This window comes from Aulonocara stuartgranti, assembly GCF_965226115.1.
Source record: "Aulonocara stuartgranti genome assembly, chromosome: 14".
Taxonomy (NCBI): domain Eukaryota; kingdom Metazoa; phylum Chordata; class Actinopteri; order Cichliformes; family Cichlidae; genus Aulonocara; species Aulonocara stuartgranti.
This window is the reverse complement of record NC_138950.1, coordinates 35,396,289-35,415,710: the sequence shown is the minus strand read 5'-3', so window position 1 is coordinate 35,415,710 and position 19,422 is coordinate 35,396,289. Positions and strand designations below refer to the sequence as shown.

General features: G+C 45.5%; 1 protein-coding gene and 1 long non-coding RNA gene across 2 annotated transcripts; one reads left to right on the top strand and one right to left on the bottom strand.

The window, feature by feature from the left end:
- The first annotated feature begins 3,152 nt into the window (after window positions 1-3,152).
- Window positions 3,153-6,311, top strand: LOC309687925. The gene is made up of 2 exons (XR_014270919.1): window positions 3,153-4,379; window positions 6,153-6,311. It is a non-coding gene; the product is annotated as an uncharacterized lncRNA (long non-coding RNA).
- A 4,552-nt stretch (window positions 6,312-10,863) lies between these two features.
- LOC309687648 (uncharacterized protein) lies at window positions 10,864-14,628 on the bottom strand (the record flags this gene model as incomplete). The annotated part of the gene is made up of 2 exons (XM_082502743.1): window positions 14,243-14,628; window positions 10,864-14,115 (listed from the first exon to the last, which is right to left on the bottom strand). The coding sequence occupies exon 2, from the start codon at window positions 13,075-13,077 to the stop codon at window positions 10,864-10,866; it is 2,214 nt and encodes a 737-aa protein (XP_082358869.1). The 5' UTR covers window positions 13,078-14,115; window positions 14,243-14,628.
- Between the last annotated feature and the right edge of the window lie 4,794 nt (window positions 14,629-19,422).

Below are 19,422 nucleotides of genomic sequence, written 5' to 3'. Positions count from 1 at the left end.
TGTAATGTGCATGTCCCCAGCCAACACCACTGGCCCTGGTGTAATGTGGATGGTTTTGGACAGCACCACAGGCCCAGGAGAAATGTGGATGGTATTGGTCAGCACAAAAGGCCCTTGTGTAATGTCGATGGCGTCACAGGAAGCACTGTCCCTGATGCAAAGTGTATGGCCTCAGCCAACAACAGTGGCCCTGGTGAAATGTGGATGGTATTGTTGAGGAACACAGGCCCTGGTGTATTGTGAATGTCCTCAGCCAGTAGCACAGGCCCTTGTGTATTGTGGATCGCATCAGCCAGCAACGCAAGCCCTGGTGAAATGTGGATGGTATCAACGAGTAGCAAAGGCCCTGGTGTAATGTGGATGGCCTCATCAAGCACCACAGGCCCTGGTGTGGTGATGATGGCCTCACAGGAAGCACTGGCCGTGGTGTAATGTGGATGGAATCAGTCAACAACACTGACCCTGGTGAAATGTGGATGGCATAAGCCAGCAAAACAAGCCCTGGTGTAATATGGATGGCATGAGCCAGCAACGCAGGCCCTGGTGAAATGAGGATGGTATCAGCCAGTAGCACAGGCCTTTGTATATTGTGGATGGGATCAGCCATGAACACAGGCCCTGGTAAAATGTAAATGGCCTCAGCCAGCACCACAGGCCCTGGTGTGGTGAAGATGGCGTCACAGGAAGCACTGTCCCTGGTGTAATTTCTATGGTCTCAGCCAGTAGCACAGGATAGCCTCATCTAACAATACTAGTCCTGGAAAAATGTGCATGATATCGGCGCATGTAATAGTGAGAAATGCACTGTCTTGACGAAATAAAGCGTTTTTGTACAACTTCATATAAATAGCTGTAACTTTTGATAGACGACTCAGACACACATATTCATGGCTTGATCTTATAGACTTCAATATCCCCGTGCTGGGCAAACAGGTTTTGCAGCTGTTTGAGCTAAGATTTTCAAGTTATTCACATAATGAAAACCTATACTTTGTTTCGTGCGAGTTCCCCATTCAAATGAATTGAAATCGCAAGAAGCGCACTGTCTTGACGAAATAAAGCCTTTTTGTATAACTTCATATAAATAGCTGTAACTTTTGATAGACGACTCAGACTCACATATTTATGGCTTTATCTTATAGACTTCAATACCCCCGTGCTGGGCAAACAGGTTTTGCAGCTGTTTGAGCTAAGATTTTCAAGTTATTCACATAATGAAAACTTATACTTTGTTTCGGGCGAATTCCCCATTCAAATGCATGTATTAGTCAGAAACGCACTGTCTTGGCGAAATAAAGCCTCTTTGTACAACTTCATATAAATAGCTGTAACTTTTGATAGAAGACTCAGACACACATATTTATGGCTTTATCTTATAGACTTCAATATCCCCGTGCTGGGCAAACAGGTTTTGCAGCTGTTTGAGCTACGATTTTCAAGTTATTCACATAATGAAAACCTATACTTTGTTTCGGGCGAGTTCCCCATTCAAATGCGTGTAATAGTCAGAAACGCACTGTCTTGACAAAATAAAGCGTTTTTGTACAACTTCATATAAATAGCTTTAACTTTTGATAGACGACTCAGACTCACATATTCATGGCTTTATCTTATAGAATTCAATATCCCCGTGCTGGGCAAACAGGTTTTGCAGCTGTTTGAGCTAAGATTTTCAAGTTATTCACATAATGAAAACCTATACTTTGTTTCAGGCGAGTTCCCCATTCAAATGCATGTAATAGTCAGAAACGCACTGTCTTGACGAAATAAAGCGTTTTTGTATAACTTCATATAAATCGGTGTAACTTTTGATATACGACTCAGACACACATGTTTATGGCTTTATCTTATAGAATTCAATATCCCCGTGCTGGGCAAAAAGGATTCCCAGCTGTTTGAGCTAAAATTTTAGAGTTATTCACATAATGAAAACCTATACTTTGTTTCGGGCGAGTTCCCCATTCAAATGCATGTAACAGTGAGAAACGCACTGTCTTGACGAAATAAAGCCTTTTTGTACAACTTCATATAAATAGCTGTAACTTTTGATAAGTGACTCAGACTCACATATTTAGGTTCAAGGTTCAAGGTTCAAGGTCCTTTATTTGTCACATGCATAGTTATACAAGTATAACACACAGTGAAATGTAGCCTGACACACTCCTCGACATGTGCAAAAATGGGGGGGGGGGGGGTGTAGAGGAAGAACATTATATATATATACATATAGTATATACACTGGGTGAATGTGCAGTAGTAGCAGCAAGCAGGTGAATTCTGTACATTAATATGAATAGACATCTGACTATTTTACAGGATAGACAATATAAACATATTTAAAATTAAAGGAATTTGAAATGTACATTGTGCCTTGGTTTAGTGTCTGGAAGAGAGTCCTGTCTCAGTCAATTATAGATGATGTGAGAGGGCGGGTGTGTGTGTTTAGGGCACGGATGGCTTGGGGATAGAAGCTCCTCTTGAGTCTCTCTGTCCTTGCCCGGAAGATGCGGAACCTTCTACCAGATTGCAGAAGTTGGAACAGTTTGTTGCCAGGATGGGACGGGTCCTTCAGTATCTGCGCTGCTCTAGTCCGGCATCTCCTGGTGTAGGTGTCCTGAAGCGGGGGGAGAGCAATCCTGCAGCAGCGTTCTGCTGTACGGATCACTCTCTGGAGAGCTTTTTGGTCCTTCACACAGCTGTTCCCAAACCACGATGTCATGTTCTGTGTGAGGATGCTCTCCACAGCGCCTGTATAGAAAATCCTGAGGATCTTTGGAGAGACCCTGAACTTCCTCAGTTGTCGTAGGTGATACAGGCGCTGCCTAGCTTTTTTGGTCTGGACCTGAATGTGTGCGGCCCATGTCAGGTCTGAGGAGATGTGGACACCAAGATACTTGAAGGACTGCACCCTCTCCACTGGAGCTCCATTGATGATAATGGGCTTGTAGTCTCTGTGCTGACCCCTTCTGAAGTCCACCACCAGCTCCTTGGTCTTGCTGACGTTCAGCTGGAGGTGGTTGTCCTGGCACCACGATGCCAGATTCTTCACTTCATCCATGTAGGCCGCCTCATCGTTGTTGGAGATGGCACCCAACACCACTGTGTCGTCAGCAAACTTCACAATGGTGTTGGAGCCTGAAGGATATAAAAAAAACAACAGCAATAGAATAATATTAAACACAAAGTGAACCCGTCTTCCTTCATTAAATAGGTTCTTTTAGATGTTAAGGAGGAATTGACTTAACCAGGCTGGCGGAGAATGAAGACAACCGGACACCTGCAGCAGATGGGGGAATCAGTGAACTTTTATTGAGGCAGAGACAACCTCTCAAAAACAGCTCACATCAAGAGATTCCTAATATTTTCTGTGAGGATGGGTATATATTCTCTAAAACTTACAGGAGGGGGTTGTGAGGAAAGTGCTGCATTAGCAGAAAAACAACTCCATAAAAGGAAAGCGGCCTTGGGTGTTCTTCGCTTGCAGATATCTTTCGCCTGCAGGATGAGGCGATCGCTTCTTATCGCTCTCAAGGCCAAAGTCGTGAGCACACATTTTTATTACACAGTTGCACAGTAACTTTAAAGCTGAACAATATTTAAAGCTGAATAATGTGTGATCAGATTATATTTTCTTCAAATCCCCCTTTTGACCCATCTTAAATGGGTCAACACACAAAAATAAGTAACATTCAAAGGAACACAGAGACGTGTCGAAGCCTGGCTCGAAAAACTCCTCGGGTCTTATCATTTGTCTTTATCTGTCATTGCAGATGAGGAGAAAAGAGTCCAGGCACCACCCTGCCCAGGGGTCGGCTGCAAGCAGTCTCGGTTCCCGATGAAAGCAGTAACAGCTGTCCTGCACACACGGATACAACGAGTTAGTGCAACCAGGGTAGTGACACAAAATTAACAGTTCCTGTAACTCAGCAACCAAAAAACATAAGTAATGATAAAAATGTGGAGAGTACAGAGTATACTATAATAATGAGAGATATAAACGTGAACATGTGAAATAATAAATCAACCGTAAAATAAACTCAGAACGGTAACTGCTAAGGACATTCAAAAGTGAATATGGTAAAACGTGAGGAAGGGGTGTGGTAAAAAAAAAAAACAATTTATATCCAGTGGTGGGAGTGCACATTCGCTCAGGCTTAAGTCCGGAGACCCTGAGAACATCGCTTAACCCTCACAACCCGACCAGACACAGTTCAACCAGATATATCCTTCAAGAGGAAGTGGGTGAGGGAAACAATTAATAACAAGTCTAATACAAAACACCACAGAGAAACAACCATTCTAGAAGCATTTAAACAAGAGAAAGACGATAATGTTCGTCACCCTCACGATCAGAGTTTTCATCATCCGTTGGCGAGGAGGTGGGAAGTTGACTAGCCAATAAAGGCATCTGCCGGGCGAGATCCTTATCCTCAGGAGTGAAAGCTGTAACAATCAGTCTCTGGAAGAGGGATCGAATGCATGGAATACAACAGCAACCGCAGGTGACTAGGACAGCAACAAAAACTGAGATGGAAACTAGGATGGAAGCTACAAGGGCCTTATATTTGCCAAACATGTTAAGCCAAGAGTCCCACATGGCAGTATCAACGCCCGAGTGTTCCTTCATTTTAACAGTAAGAGCTGTGAGACCAGTAATAGCTTTAGTGAGGGAACCATCAGGAGCTGTGTTATTGGGGATATAGGTACAGCACTCCTGACCAAAAAGGCTGCAGACTCCGCCTTTTTCTGCGAGGAGAAAATCCGTTGCGACCCTGTTTTGGAAAGCCATTAAGGAAGTGGCAGATAACTGTGCATGCACAGCTTCAAAACCATCTCGAGTGTAATTAGCCAACAGTTGCACATTAAAGTGAATGTAGTTAATTCTGTCTACATTCGCATTTATTTCAACCATCCAAAGTATCGAGGCCCATCCTGCTTTAACCTGGTCTCGCAGTTTATATTCATCGGGGACCCCACGGGGTATACCTACAGCATCAATATAGGTTGGATTATGAGCTGAACCTGGGATTAGAGAACGTTTAGAGCGGCGTTCAGAGGAGGATGGGAGGCCAACTTCGTGTACTTCTATAGAGAGATCTACTGGAGTGACTGAAACAGGTAAAATAAGAGTTATGAGAGCGCAAAGACCTGACGCATCCCGAGGGAAACCATCATATAACTTGTTATTGCCACACCACCACCACAAATCAGCCCTAGCCGTAGGTCGGAAGTTTGGTTTCATAACCGTCATCTCAGTGCACCAAGAAGAGTTCAAGCTACCTAGTTTTACTGCATTGCCAGTCAGGTTAATACAAGTGAAATTGTTCACAGCTACATCTGAAGAAAAGAAAGGTGGTTTATTAGAGACCGAGCGTTGAGTTTTAGGAAAGTGGTTTTCCAGATATGAGCAATGACCTCGTTTTGTGTTGTTCATAAGATGCAGGAGGCATGCACTATTGACTGGCGCCGGTACAACTCTTAAAGTGGGGCGTGCTCCCATACAAACTATGCAGTCGGAAGCCGTCGTGTCAGCAGCTTGTTCAGCTAGTAGTAACCAGTTGTTTGTTGCTCCAGAAATACCGGTTAGAATTTGGAAGAGGTCATCTTTAGACATTTTATTTGTGTCTAGAATGCGTATTCTGCCGTTTCTCCCCCCGTTTGTATATGTCACCGGAGGGCCATTAAAGGTGGGATTATCATCTTTAACTACAGAGCTTGGAACTGCACCAACGCTAGGGCATATTTCCATTTGCCAATACAGGGCGGTGCGATCAGTCCAAGGGGCAAGTATAAATTGTTGACAGGAGGTCAAGGCCAGATCCTTTAGGGTAAAAATTAAGCCTGAAAGATCCGGTTTTTTTGCTATTCTGAGCATATTTTGGTTTCTCCAGTGCAAAGCCTGACCCTTAGAGTGCTTGGACCAATCGAGGTCCGTTTCTGACACTAAACTGGACCACTTCCACTGATGCCAACCTCCCAGGGTTATATACCACACTGAGGAGGAGAGATGTACTGCAAGGTTAAAAAGATCCCCCCCTTGGTCTTTGGTGACGGGAGTGACTGGGAAGCTAGCGAAATCTATTTCGACTACCCAACTTTTATTGTTGGGGACACAGAGAGTAATCATTCTAGTCGTACTTGGGGTGCAGGAGGTAACCGTGTGTCGTTTCTTTCTAAATGGATCGGGCGTGGGCAAAACTGGAGAGGAAGTGGTGGGCAAGACCCTAGGGGCTACATTTGTCAGATTGGGACTGTCAGAAGGGGGCGAAGCTTTTGAACTTGAAGGTGTCAGAAGTGTCGGGGGCCCTTCACAGATCAGGATTATGCCAATGGGAATGAGACCCAGGGCCAGGAAGCAAACAAAGACGCAACATCTTTGCCTGCCTGTCATTTCAGGGGGGAAGGGCCAAGACATGTTTACTTAGCTTGGATGTCGTCTAATAGAGGATGATCGGGCACAGAAAGGTGGTCCAGTTCCCCCCACCTCGCCAAGGGCGTGTTCTAGGAGTTAAAGAGCAACAAAAAGTATCAGTGACACAACTTTAAATGAGCTTTCAGCGGTTAAAACTATTGCAATGTAAAATGTAAATCTTAAAAACTCAAGCCAATATAAAAGCAAAGTCATAAAAGATGTTAAAAATAAAAAATGTTTAGTTAAGTATGAAGAACACCCCCTTTTGTAACCAGCCGGCTTGTAGGTTGAGCTTTGGCTCCCTCAAGTGGTTGGTGATGCTGTTGCAGCTCCTTCTGACAGGTCCTTCTGCACCTCTCTCAAGGTTCTTCCTGGTTCGGTGGCAGCAGCGCACTGTGTGTAATGAAACCAGGTGTCACCTTTACCTTCGAGCCTGACAGCGTGGGAGGTCCGCTCTGTTATGCGGTAAGGGCCTGTCCAGCGAGGCTCAGCCCACTTTCTCTTTGTGACTTTCAGGAGGACGTAGTCCATTCCAGGTGTAGCCGCCTCTCTCAGCTCTTGCTGGTTTCTTTCAGCGACCTGTGAGGAATACTGGGCAACAAAACTGCGGAGCATGTTATAATATGTCCTCGGATCGAGGTCTGAATCAGCTTCATCCGACATTACCAGGCGAGAGGAGGGGCCAGGAAAAGGCCTGCCATGCTCCAACTCAAATGGAGTGTAACCAGAGGTTTGATTTACTGAGCATCTTATGGACATTAATGCAAGAGGCAATGCCTTAACCCAATCTAATTTGGTCTGTGCACAGATTTTAGCCAATTTAGTTTTTAGAGTTTGATTCATCCTTTCCACTTTCCCCTGGGACTGGGGGTGGTAAACTGAGCCAAACTTATGTTTCAAACCTAATGCGGCTTCAACCCTCTGCAGATCGTGGTTCCTGAAATGTGAACCATTGTCCGACCTTATGACCTCGGGAAACCCATGCTGTGGTATATAATGATTAATCAGACACTTCACCACAGTTCTACTGTTTTCACTTGCTGTCGGCCAGGCTTCTGGCCAACCTGAAAATGCATCCACAGCCACCAGCAGGTACCTGTAACTACCTACTCTATCCACCATGTCTGTGTAATCAATGATTATTTCTTTCCCTGGGCAAAGTGGGATGGGGAAGTACCCTGCTATTGGCTTGAAGGCGGGCTTGATTCCAAATTGGTTGCACTCCTTACAGGTTTTAACCATGTATTTTGTCATGTCTTTTAGATAAGGGTGCCACCAGACGGCTAAATTTCTCATCATTTGTGCAGGTCCCACATGCCCTACTCCATGTGCCTCTTCCATTGCTGTCTGTCTGACCCCTGGCGGTAGAATGGGCCTTCCATCTGGGCCACGCCAGACATCTGTGTTTGTGGCCCCTCTTGTTACCCATAATGATTTTTCCTGGGGGCTGGCTTTGTCCTGTAACTCTCTGATTGTGGCTAGGCCTAGTTGTATGGGTGGTCTTTCTGGAGGGGGTGTGGCTTCTGGGTCCATTACCATAATCAGGGAGGGTAAGTACCCAGCTGTCTGCTTAGCTACTAAGTCGGCCTGTTTGTTACCTAATGCCACTAAATCCAATCCGGCACTGTGTCCTTTGCATTTTACCACTGCCACCTTAACAGGTAACAACAGTGCTTCCGCTAATTCCCTCATTTCTATCTCATGTTTAATAGGCTTTCCGCTGGCTGTCAAAAAACCAGCTCTTAGCCACTGCTTGAGCTCCACATGCACTGCTCCCACAGCATAAGCTGAATCACTGTATATATTCACTTTCTGTCCCTTTCCCATCCTTAAGGCTTCAATCACCGCTCTCAGTTCAGCTCTCTGTGCAGACTGTTGTCCTGTCAACTGCTCTGCCTTCACTGTTTTCCATCTCATGTCTGTCTGTTCCACTATTGCCCATGCAGCCTTCAACATTCCACTTTCAGTTCTGAAACAACATCCATCTGTGAACCAATCTTTTTCTGCATCCATTAGAGGTTCTGCCTGCAAATCTGGCCTGATTTTCTCCTGTACCTGCACAACCTCTTCACACATATGTGGTTCCCCAGATCCCATGTGATCAGCCATGTTTATGCCTTCATGTGAGTAGGTGATGTGTGGTGCTTCCAAAATGGTACTGAGGCGTCTCTGCCTGAGTGAAGTGAGTGTGAAGGCCTGTGAGGAGACGTAGGCCACCACACTGTGTGATGTCAAAATTTTTAGTGGGTGGTTCATCACTATGTGTGCTGTTTTCTGAATGATTTTTGCAAGTCCAGAAACGTGTTGTGTGCACGGTGGGTGGCGTTTTTCAGTGTTGTCAAGCATTACGCTTACATATGTCAACACTTTTCTCTCTCCCCCTTTTTCTGGAACAGGATACCATTGATATGGGTTCCAGTTCCAGAAACATCAAGATGAAAAGGCAAAGCATAATCTGGCACAGCAAGGTCAGAGGCGACAGAAAGCTGTTGTTTTAACTTTATAAACGCCTGTTCTGTTTCTGTAGTCCATGAGAGGGGAGCGGAGAGGTTTCTCATGCCTTGTTCATTTACCAAAGCGCGCAAAGGGGAAGTAAGGCCAACATAGTCTGGGACATAGGTCCTGCTGTAACCAGTTAGGCCCAAAAATGACAACATGTCTTTTACAGTTAGAGGTTTTGGATGGTGCAAAATGGAGTTCCTGTGTTCTGGGGACAAGGAAATACCGGACTGTGAGACCATGCGGCCTAGAAAAGAAACCTGTTTTCTTGCAATCTGTAGTTTGGTTTTGCTCACTTTAAAACCTGTGTTGGCCAGGTGTTGAAGTACCACTCTGGTGGCCTCCAAACAGATGTCAGCCGTGGGAGCAGACAGTAAAAGGTCATCCACATATTGTATTAACATACAGTCAGATGGTAGTGGGCAGGTTTGTAAAAGTTCTTTCAAACACTGATTAAACAGTCCTGGGGAGAGGGCAAATCCCTGTGGTAAGCGAGTGTAACGCCATTGTCGGCCTCTAAATGTAAATGAGAAAATGTCACGCAGTGACTCACGAAGTGGGAGGCAGAAAAAGGCATTAGCCAAGTCAATGCAGGTGAACCAGGCATGAGATGGTGGGAGGTTGGTCAAGGCAACATAAGGATTAGGCACAGGCAAAGTAGGAGTGCCAAGTAAGGCATTAATCCTTCTCAAATCATGTGCCATTCTGAACTTCCCCGTGCCTTTTTTCTCAACGGGTAGGATGGGCGTGTTCCACTTAGAGCAGGAGGGCTCCAGGACACCGGCAGTGACCAAACCAGAAATTGTTTCTGCAATCCCAGCCTCAGCCTCCGGTTTGTGTGGGTACTGAGGCTGCCACAAAGGGGTAGCAGATGACAGTTGAAAAGAGACTGGCTCCACATCAACTAAACCTACATCTGTGGGTCCAAGGGACCACAAACAATCTGGAAGAGAGTCGAGTAAAGGCGCAGCATCACAGTGGTCTGTGTGTTCTCTGCCATGTGACCCGCTGACTACTCCATGTTGCAGTGTTGCGGAATTAAAGCAATCATTTAAAATTTGGTATGTCTTGGTAGATGGAGAAAACAAAACCTGTGGGAGTTTTGTAGGTGTCCAGTCAGTGGCCGCAAGGGAACGTTTAACCATTCCACCCAGCTCCTTAGCCTGGTGTCCAGGATGTAAGGCCAGTGACACATGGGGAGCTGCCTCATCAGACATCATGTACCACTGTAATTGATCTGTTGTAAAAGTAACCGCTGCTGCCACTCCCTCCGGTGCCGCAAAAATGCACGACATGTTCAGAGACCAAGCCCGCCCCTCACACTGCTCTTGGAACATGTGCTGGTACCAGGTGGTGTCATGCCTGTCATAAAACAGTGTAACATGAGGTGGGTCAGGGGGAGGGACATAAGGATGCAGGAGTGAGAGCCACGGCCGCCATTGCTGAAAAGCAGTCCAAACTCCTGGTTCAGCAGGTGTTTCAACTTCCAATAATGCCCAGTAGATGTCAGCAGAGTCCGCTAAACAGGAGGAGGGTTGCAGCAGAAACTGACCACCTCCCTCTGGCCCATCAGAACAGGGAAGCACAACCCCAGTAGGGAGAGTTACAGTTAGGCCTTGCGAAGAGCAGAGTATTGTGGCTCCTAATTTAATCAACAAGTCTCTTCCCAGTAAATTCACAGGCGCCTGTTTTGAACAAACATAGCTGTGTAACAAAGTCTGATCTCCAACCGTTGTGGGGAGGGGCACGGTGTAAGGCAGAGTTTTAGGTTCCCCAGATATGCCCACCACTGTAATCACTGTGTCAGTAAGTCTTTCACGAGCAACATCCTTAATGGTGGAGTACGTAGCTCCAGTGTCCACTAAAAAGCTGCTTCTTCTTTTATCTACAGTTATGGACAGCATAGGGTCCGCCGTTGTCCCTTCACTGTCCTGGGCAGTCTGTGGGGTGTCCTATAGCTGGGGACCACCCTCGTAGTACTCCCACCCCATCACAGGCATCTGTGGGGCCGGGGGCACTTCAACTAAAGCACCACGAGGTCCACCTCTGTGGCCAGGATGCTGATAGGGCCCACCACGGGCTCCCCTGCCTCTTCCAGCAGCCGGGTTCAAAGGGCACGCTTTAGCCCAGTGTCCAGGTTGTCCACACCGGAAACAAACATACATTTGGCCTCCCCTACCACCTCCCATCTGACCTCTTCCCCTGAAACCACCTCTGTTTCCTCCAAATGGGGAACCTCTCTGCCCATAAGGGGCCGGGGCGTGATAAGCACCATACTGGGGGGGCTGTGGATCAGCTGGCCACGGGTTCGGATACAAATCAGGGGCAACTGGACCAGGAGGGGGAGCCGCGGCGGCCACAAGCTGCTTTTTAGGCTTGTCACCTTTTCCACCCAGGTCGTTTTTCGCTTTCTGCAGCTGAACCTTCAACAGTTGCAACTGTAAATCTTCGACGCTCTCCGCTTTATCCTCAGACTTAATCTGCACTTTGTTAAGATTAAAAATCAAATGTTTCTTCCAGATTGCAAAGTCACAGTCCTGCAAATCAGGATTATCCTCCATTTTCTGGCTTACTGACTCCGGAATGCCCCTCAGCACCGCCCTTCTAAACCACATGCTCTGTGAACAAGTCCTACTGGGGTGATGACCTGTATGGTTCACCCAGTCTTCAACAGCCTGATTTAGATAATGGGTGGGATTTTGCTTTTCCTCCCATTTAAATTTCTGTAAGGTGCCTTGATTTTTGGGTGGGAATTGTTTGCGCAGGGCCGGTCCAATAAACCTCAAGGCCTGCATTAGTGGCACCTCGTTCTCATGCGTGGTAGTACCCGCATTTTGTTCCAGATCCGCTGCCTGAGATCGGGATGTGCACCTAGTTATAATAGCTCTAAAATCTCCCAGTGCGAGGTCCTGTCCAGCTGTGTATTTATCCAAACCAGCTAACCAGGCATTCCCTCCCTCCATTATGTCAGGGAGTTTGTCCACTAGGGCCTGGACATCTCCGAATGAATAAGGTTGATACACTGGTCTACGTTGCGCTTTAGTCTGGACCAGGGGAAACATGCCTGGAGGCTGAGGCACAGGGCCCTTAGATCTAGTCTGATATCCTAAACTGTGAGGGGTAGAGGGGGGTGTATTGTTAAGGTCACTGAGTTCATCATCAGTATCCTCAGTTTCTCCCCCGCCTGGTGGGGTAGCAGTGTCAGCAAAAACGTGGGCTAAACTCATCTGTGTTTCCGGATCCTGACGGCCCACCAAAGACATGGTAACTGTGACATTTGGTGAAGTGCCAGGCTCAGTTTTTGCAGTAGCGGTCAGATCTCCTTTAACAGCGACAGGAGTGCTGGCAAAGGGGTTGGACCGGGAAAGAGGGGCTGACGCAACACGATTATTCACCTGGACCACTGACCTATGTTCATTTAAGCAGCTGCGTAATGCTGCTTCTAGATCAGTTAATTGTTGTTCAGTGGGTTCCTGTCTGTTCATTCGAACCGCAAATGGTGCGCTCGCAAATGGGTCAGTTAGGCCCTCAGATCCGGTTCCAGAACAATGGGACATGGAAGAGGGGGCTCTACTACTAGCTGAGGGTGTCGCCGACAGAGAGGAGCTTCCTGGGCAAAAATGCTTGGTATCTATGGGAGTTGGAGCTACGGGCGGTTCTTCTCCAATAGTCATTATTCCACCAGAGATATTAAGTACCGGATATATGCCTGCTGAGGGAGGAGTCTGGACTGAGGCAGAATAGGGAGGTGGCTGAGACCTATTTTTCTTCATGTGTGGTTTTGCAGTTTCCCATAAACACACCCAGTGATTAAATTTAGCTTTGCGGCCTGCGTGCTTATCTGCTTCCTTTCTGTGTCTCACCCCGCTTATCACACCTGCACCTGCTGCTGCTGAGTTGGCTTCTTCCTCTTTCTCTTTTGCCTGCATAGCCTTATTCTGCCAAATTATTCCCCAATTACCACTACTCCCCTCATTCTTTCCCTTTTCTTTCATTAACCTTTCAGCTGTTTTCCTCAATGACTCTTTCTGCTTTTTTGCTTCTTTAGGCTGGTGTGTGGAGTTGATGACTGTCTCAACACATGTTAATTGTTCTCCCAATGTGCTAAGAATAACACCGGGACCCCAACCATCATCATTAGTTTGTCGATCTAATTCTCCATCCATTTTACTGTCAATGGAGGAGTGTTCTTTTATTGATTTTAAAGGAGAATTTGGACCAGCTGGGTTTCTGCCTCTGTTAGGCACTAATCAGCTGGGGCGCTGCTTTAAAGGTGAGTCAGCACTGAAATATCCCTTCAGGTGTTACCAAGCTTCTACCAAACCGGAGTCTGGCGGGTAACCTTGCCTAGAGCTTCCTGATAGGGGTGCTAGTTGGTTGTCACCTTGTTCACACGTCTCATTCACACTTCATACATTACCTGCAGTCACTCATTACCCTCCTTATGTATGTAATAAATGTGTAAAAAAAATTCTATGTGTGGTGTATTATTTTAACCAAAAGAGGAACCTAGTTCCTTTAATTGTGTAATCTGTGAACACGGAGAACCAAACTGTCCTGCCCAGTGTTCCACAGCAAGCATTCAGCGTGTATTTATGTGTGTCCAATATCAAACAGAACATCAAAACATTTAAAACACTAAAATCATCGGGGTTTTAAGAAGAGATCCGTTTTCTCCTATTGATCAAAGGGACCCCTCCTTTGGACTCCAACCAGTACTTCTCCTTTTTAAGTTTTAGAGGATCTTTTCTAATAAAGTCCTCTGGGCCTTCCTAACCCTTCTGTAGTTTAGAGAATATTACTAAAAAATATTCTCAAGGCCTTTAACCTTTTAATTTGTTTAGAAAGGCGTTACTAATAAACCCTTTCAAGGTCCCAGACCTGCTGAGGTATTTATCCGACACCGGAGAGCGACCCGTCGGCCGCAACCGTGGTCAGACCTCAGTTCACTCTTATCTTTATTCACTTATTCACTTATTTCTTATTCACTTGTCTGATTCTCAGCAAGCCTTAAGTAAGCCAGACAATTTTGGTTATGAATTCCTAGGAGTTTGGACACTAAGTATTTTTATAATGTTCAATATAGCAGAAATAAAAGGTCTGCTTACCTTGTTTTTGTGTGCACACAGCTTTTGTCCAAACTCCGTTCACTCAGACCACGGCTGATGTCCTCCCCCCCGTTCCAGTTTGGCCTGGAGCGGATCCTGTTCCGTGACGCCAATTGAAGGATATAAAAAAAACAACAGCAATAGAATAATATTAAACACAAAGTGAACCCGTCTTCCTTCATTAAATAGGTTCTTTTAGATGTTAAGGAGGAATTGACTTAACCAGGCTGGCGGAGAATGAAGACAACCGGACACCTGCAGCAGATGGGGGAATCAGTGAACTTTTATTGAGGCAGAGACAACCTCTCAAAAACAGCTCACATCAAGAGATTCCTAATATTTTCTGTGAGGATGGGTATATATTCTCTAAAACTTACAGGAGGGGGTTGTGAGGAAAGTGCTGCATTAGCAGAAAAACAACTCCATAAAAGGAAAGCGGCCTTGGGTGTTCTTCGCTTGCAGATATCTTTCGCCTGCAGGATGAGGCGATCGCTTCTTATCGCTCTCAAGGCCAAAGTCGTGAGCACACATTTTTATTACACAGTTGCACAGTAACTTTAAAGCTGAACAATATTTAAAGCTGAATAATGTGTGATCAGATTATATTTTCTTCAAGCCATGGGTGGCCACACAGTCTGAAGTGTAGAGGGAGTAGAGCAGTGGCGAGAGGACACACCCCTGAGGTGCTCCTGTGTTGATGGTGATGCTGTTGGAGAAGCACCTGCCCACTCTCACCACCTGAGTTCTGCCAGTGAGGAAGTCCAACACCCATGCACACAGACGGCTGTTAAGTCCCAGATCCCTCAGCTTTGTGAACAGTCTGGAGGGCACTATTGTGTTAAATGCTGAACTGTAATCAACAAACAGCATTCGCACATAGTTACCCTGTTTCTTGTCCACGTGGCTGAGAGTGGTGTGTAGGACGTGGGCGATGGCATCCTCTGTGGATCTGTTGGATCTGTAGGCGAACTGCAGCGGATCTGTGGTGTCTGGGATGGAGGAGGAGATGATGTTCTTCAGCAGCCTCTCAAACACCTTCATTACTACCGAGGTAAGTGCAACTGGCCGGTAATCGTTCAGGGATGAGGGTTTGCTGTTCTTGGGCACAGGGATGATGGTGGATCTTTTGAAGCATGTGGGGACCACGGACTTCGCCAGGGACTCGTTGAAGATGTAAGTGAACACACCTGCTAGCTGGTCAGCACAGCAGCGCAGCAGACGGCCGGTGATGCCGTCTGGCCCCGCCACTTTCCTTGTGTTCACTCTCCTCAGTGCCGCTCGGACGTCATGCTCCGCGATGCTGGTCACCGGTCTCTCGCTGATGACGTCACTGTCCTCGGTAGTCAGGCGGTAGATAGCATTAGCCGCCTGGCTAACCTCGAAACGGGCGTAGAACTGATTCAGCTCGTTGGTGAATGCAGAGTCAGCGTTGATCAGCGCAGTGTCCCTGGCTTTGTAGTCCGTAATGGTGCGTAGTCCGTGCCACATACTCCGTGTGTCGACCTGGTGGAAGCGGGACTCCACACGTTCCCGGTACCGGCGTTTGGCATCTCTCACCGCGCGCCGCGCGCCGTATGAGGCCGCTTTGTAGGCGCTCATATCGCCAGTGGCGAGACCCGCGTTGTAGGAGGCGGTCCTGGCGTTTACTGCAGTGCGGATCGATCTGTCCATCCACGGTTTCTGGTTTGGGAATGTGGTGACTCTCGCAGTGGGGATAATCTCCTCCACTAGCATATTGACGAAGCATACTGCTACTTCCGTAAACTCGTTGATGTCGACTGCGCATGCTCTGAACATGTCCCAGTCTACGTCGTTGAGTGCGTCCTGTAGCGTAGCTTCTGATTGGGCAGTCCACGTTTTACTTCCCTTTACTTACTTTATGGCTTTATCTTATAGAATTCAATATCCCCGTGCTGGGAAAACAGGTTTTGCAGCTGTTTGAGCTAAGATTTTCAAGTTATTCACATAATGAAAACCTATACTTTGTTTCGTGCGAGTTCCCCATTCAAATGCATGTAACAGTGAGAAACGCACTGTCTTGACGAAATAAAGCATTTTTGTACAACTTCATATAAATAGCTGTAACTTTTGATAGAAGACTTAGACTCACATATTTATGGCTTTATCTTATAGAATTCAATATCCCCGTGCTGGGCAAACAGGTTTTGCAGCTGTTTGAGCTAAGATTTTCAAGTTATTCACATAATGAAAACCTATACTTTGTTTCGTGCGAGTTCCCCATTCAAATGCGTGTAATCGTCAGAAACGCACTGTCTTGGCGAAATAAAGCGTTTTTGTACAACTTCATATAAATAGCTGTAACTTTTGATAGAAGACTTAGACTCACATATTTATGGCTTTATCTTATAGAATTCAATATCCCCGTGCTGGGCAAACAGGTTTTGCAGCTGTTTGAGCTAAGATTTCCAAGTTATTCACATAATGAAAACCTATACTTTGTTTCGTGCGAGTTCCCATTCAAATATGTGTAATAGTCAGAAACGCACTGTCTTGACGAAATAAAGCGCTTTTGTACAACTTCATGAAGTTAGCTGTAACTTTTGATAGACGACTCAGACACACATATTCATGGCTTGATCTTATAGAATTCAATATCCCCGTGCTGGGAAAACAGGTTTTGCAGCTGTTTGAGCTAAGATTTTCAAGTTATTCACATAATGAAAACCTATACTTTGTTTCGGGCGAGTTCCCCATTCAAATGCATGTAACAGTGAGAAACACACTGTCTTGACGAAATAAAGCCTTTTTGTACAACTTCATATAAATAGCTGTAACTTTTGATAGACGACTCAGACTCACATATTTAGTAGTGCCCATTTACATGCATGTAATAGCGAGAAACGCACTAACGTGGTGAAATAAAGCCTTTTTCATGGTCTTCATAAAGACAGCTGTAACTTTTGATAGAAGATTCAGATATACGTATTCATGGTTTTATCTTATAGAATTCAATATCCCCGTGCTGGGAAAAAAGGTTTTGCAGCTGTTTGAGCTAAGATTTTCAAGTTATTCACATAATGAAAACTTATACTTTGTTTCGGGCGAGTTCCCCATTCAAATGATTTGATTTCGCCAGAAACGCACTGTTTTGACGAAATAAAGCGTTTTTGTACATCTTCATATAAATAGCTCTAACTTTTGATAGACGACTCAGACTCGCATATTTATGGCTTTATCTTATAGAATTCAATATCCCCTGTCCAAAATGTGAACATTGGCACATTTTGGACAGAGAGGACAGATGGTTTGAAAGAGGAGTGAAAGAAGCCATCTATGTCCACTGTGAGCGACCATCTTTGAACAGAGGCGGTGGTTTATGACACCAACTCTCTGCCATCTATAATCCAGTTTTGAGATCCCTTCCCAGACGCCTTAACGCCCACTCACATCCTGGGCCATCTGACCTCAGGAATTCGCATGATAAGGTGGGGCCAGGTTTCACAATGAACTCACCCGAAACTCTGGCTGATTGTGACCCACACCCAGTTTCACACCTTGGCTCAGGCAATTGTCCCTCTGTGGGGGATACTCCCACTAGGTTTATATCTGGGACTCTCCACCATTTGACCTTAGAACTGAAGAAGCTTCTCGGATGAGAGGTGAAACGTCTTCAAGCAACTTAAAGAAGTCCAGACGCTTTTCTTTGCAAGCTCCTTTGACTTCTATCACCCTGCTTTACTTTTATGTTAGTAACACTGTGAATATGATTTAGTATAGTTTTGTTAATTCTTTTTATCTATGGACCAAAGATATTTTGGACTTATTTCAGAACTGAAGGAGACAGTCTTCCATCATTTTGTAGAGAAACTAAATGCAGTGTGAACTAGAATACTTTTCTCTCTTGTAGAACCTTAAATATGACTAAATGCTACGCAGCTAAACTTGCTCAGTCTTTTAAAAAAAGAAAAAAAGAAACTGCACTACGCTTTTTAGAAAATTATTTGTTTTTTAATGTAATGGGGTTTTTTTTAGATGAGGGCCAACAACCAGTCAGATGAGGTTTTTAGGAAATCATAAAATGTTATCAGAAATTAACACCAAACAAAGTACTTCAAAACCTTTGGAAATTCAGTGAGTTCTAATTTTAAGGATTTCAGAGATTCTTAATTTGCAAAGAGCTTCTGCCTTCATAAACGAAGGCTAGAAGATGTAACTGCCCTGTGATAATACAGAGGCTGCATCGAACTACATATCTGTTTGCAATCATAAACGTGTTTAATTGTACAGAGAAGGAGGTGGAAAAAGTGATCATTAGTTTCCCTGCATTATGATCATTTTTATGCCCCAGTTTGTACCTTTCCTGCACCATTTCATGATGCAAATATCTGTACTTATGAAAAGCAAAATAGAAAAATTAGGCATCAGGTACTCATATACTCAATGACTGAGGCTCTCAGATTTTGACATGTAGACATGTAGACACGCCTCACTCTTCTGTGCTTTTTTTTGTGTTTGCCTGGTTCCAGATGTGAGAGTCGAAATTGTTCTGATATCCAGGTGCTTTTATTTCTTTTGACTGGGGAGATAGCTACTGATAAATAAAAGAAAATAAAATATATTTCAATTAATAATAGCTCACATGTCCCAGCAAGATTTCTTTGTTTACTTTTGAAACATGTCATGTCCAACACCATTGTGAAGTTTGCTGACGACACAATGGTGTTGGGTGCCATCTCCAACAACGATGAGGCGGCCTACATGGATGAAGTGAAGAATCTGGCATCGTGGTGCCAGGACAACCACCTCCAGCTGAACGTCAGCAAGACCAAGGAGCTGGTGGTGGACTTCAGAAGGGGTCAGCACAGAGACTACAAGCCCATTATCATCAATGGAGCTCCAGTGGAGAGGGTGCAGTCCTTCAAGTATCTTGGTGTCCACATCTCCTCAGACCTGACATGGGCTGCCCACATTCAGATCCAGACCAAAAAAGCTAGGCAAGCGCCTGTATCACCTACGACAACTGAGGAAGTTCAGGGTCTCTCCAAAGATCCTCAGGATTTTCTATACAGGCGCTGTGGAGAGCATCCTCACACAGAACATGACATCGTGGTTTGGGAACAGCTGTGTGAAGGACCAAAAAGCTCTCCAGAGAGTGATCCGTACAGCAGAACGCTGCTGCAGGATTGCTCTCCCCCCGCTTCAGGACACCTACACCAGGAGATGCCGGACTAGAGCAGCGCAGATACTGAAGGACCCGTCCCATCCTGGCAACAAACTGTTCCAACTTCTGCAATCTGGTAGAAGGTTCCGCATCTTCCGGGCAAGGACAGAGAGACTCAAGAGGAGCTTCTATCCCCAAGCCATCCGTGCCCTAAACACACACACCCGCCCTCTCACATCATCTATAATTGACTGAGACAGGACTCTTCCAGACACTAAACC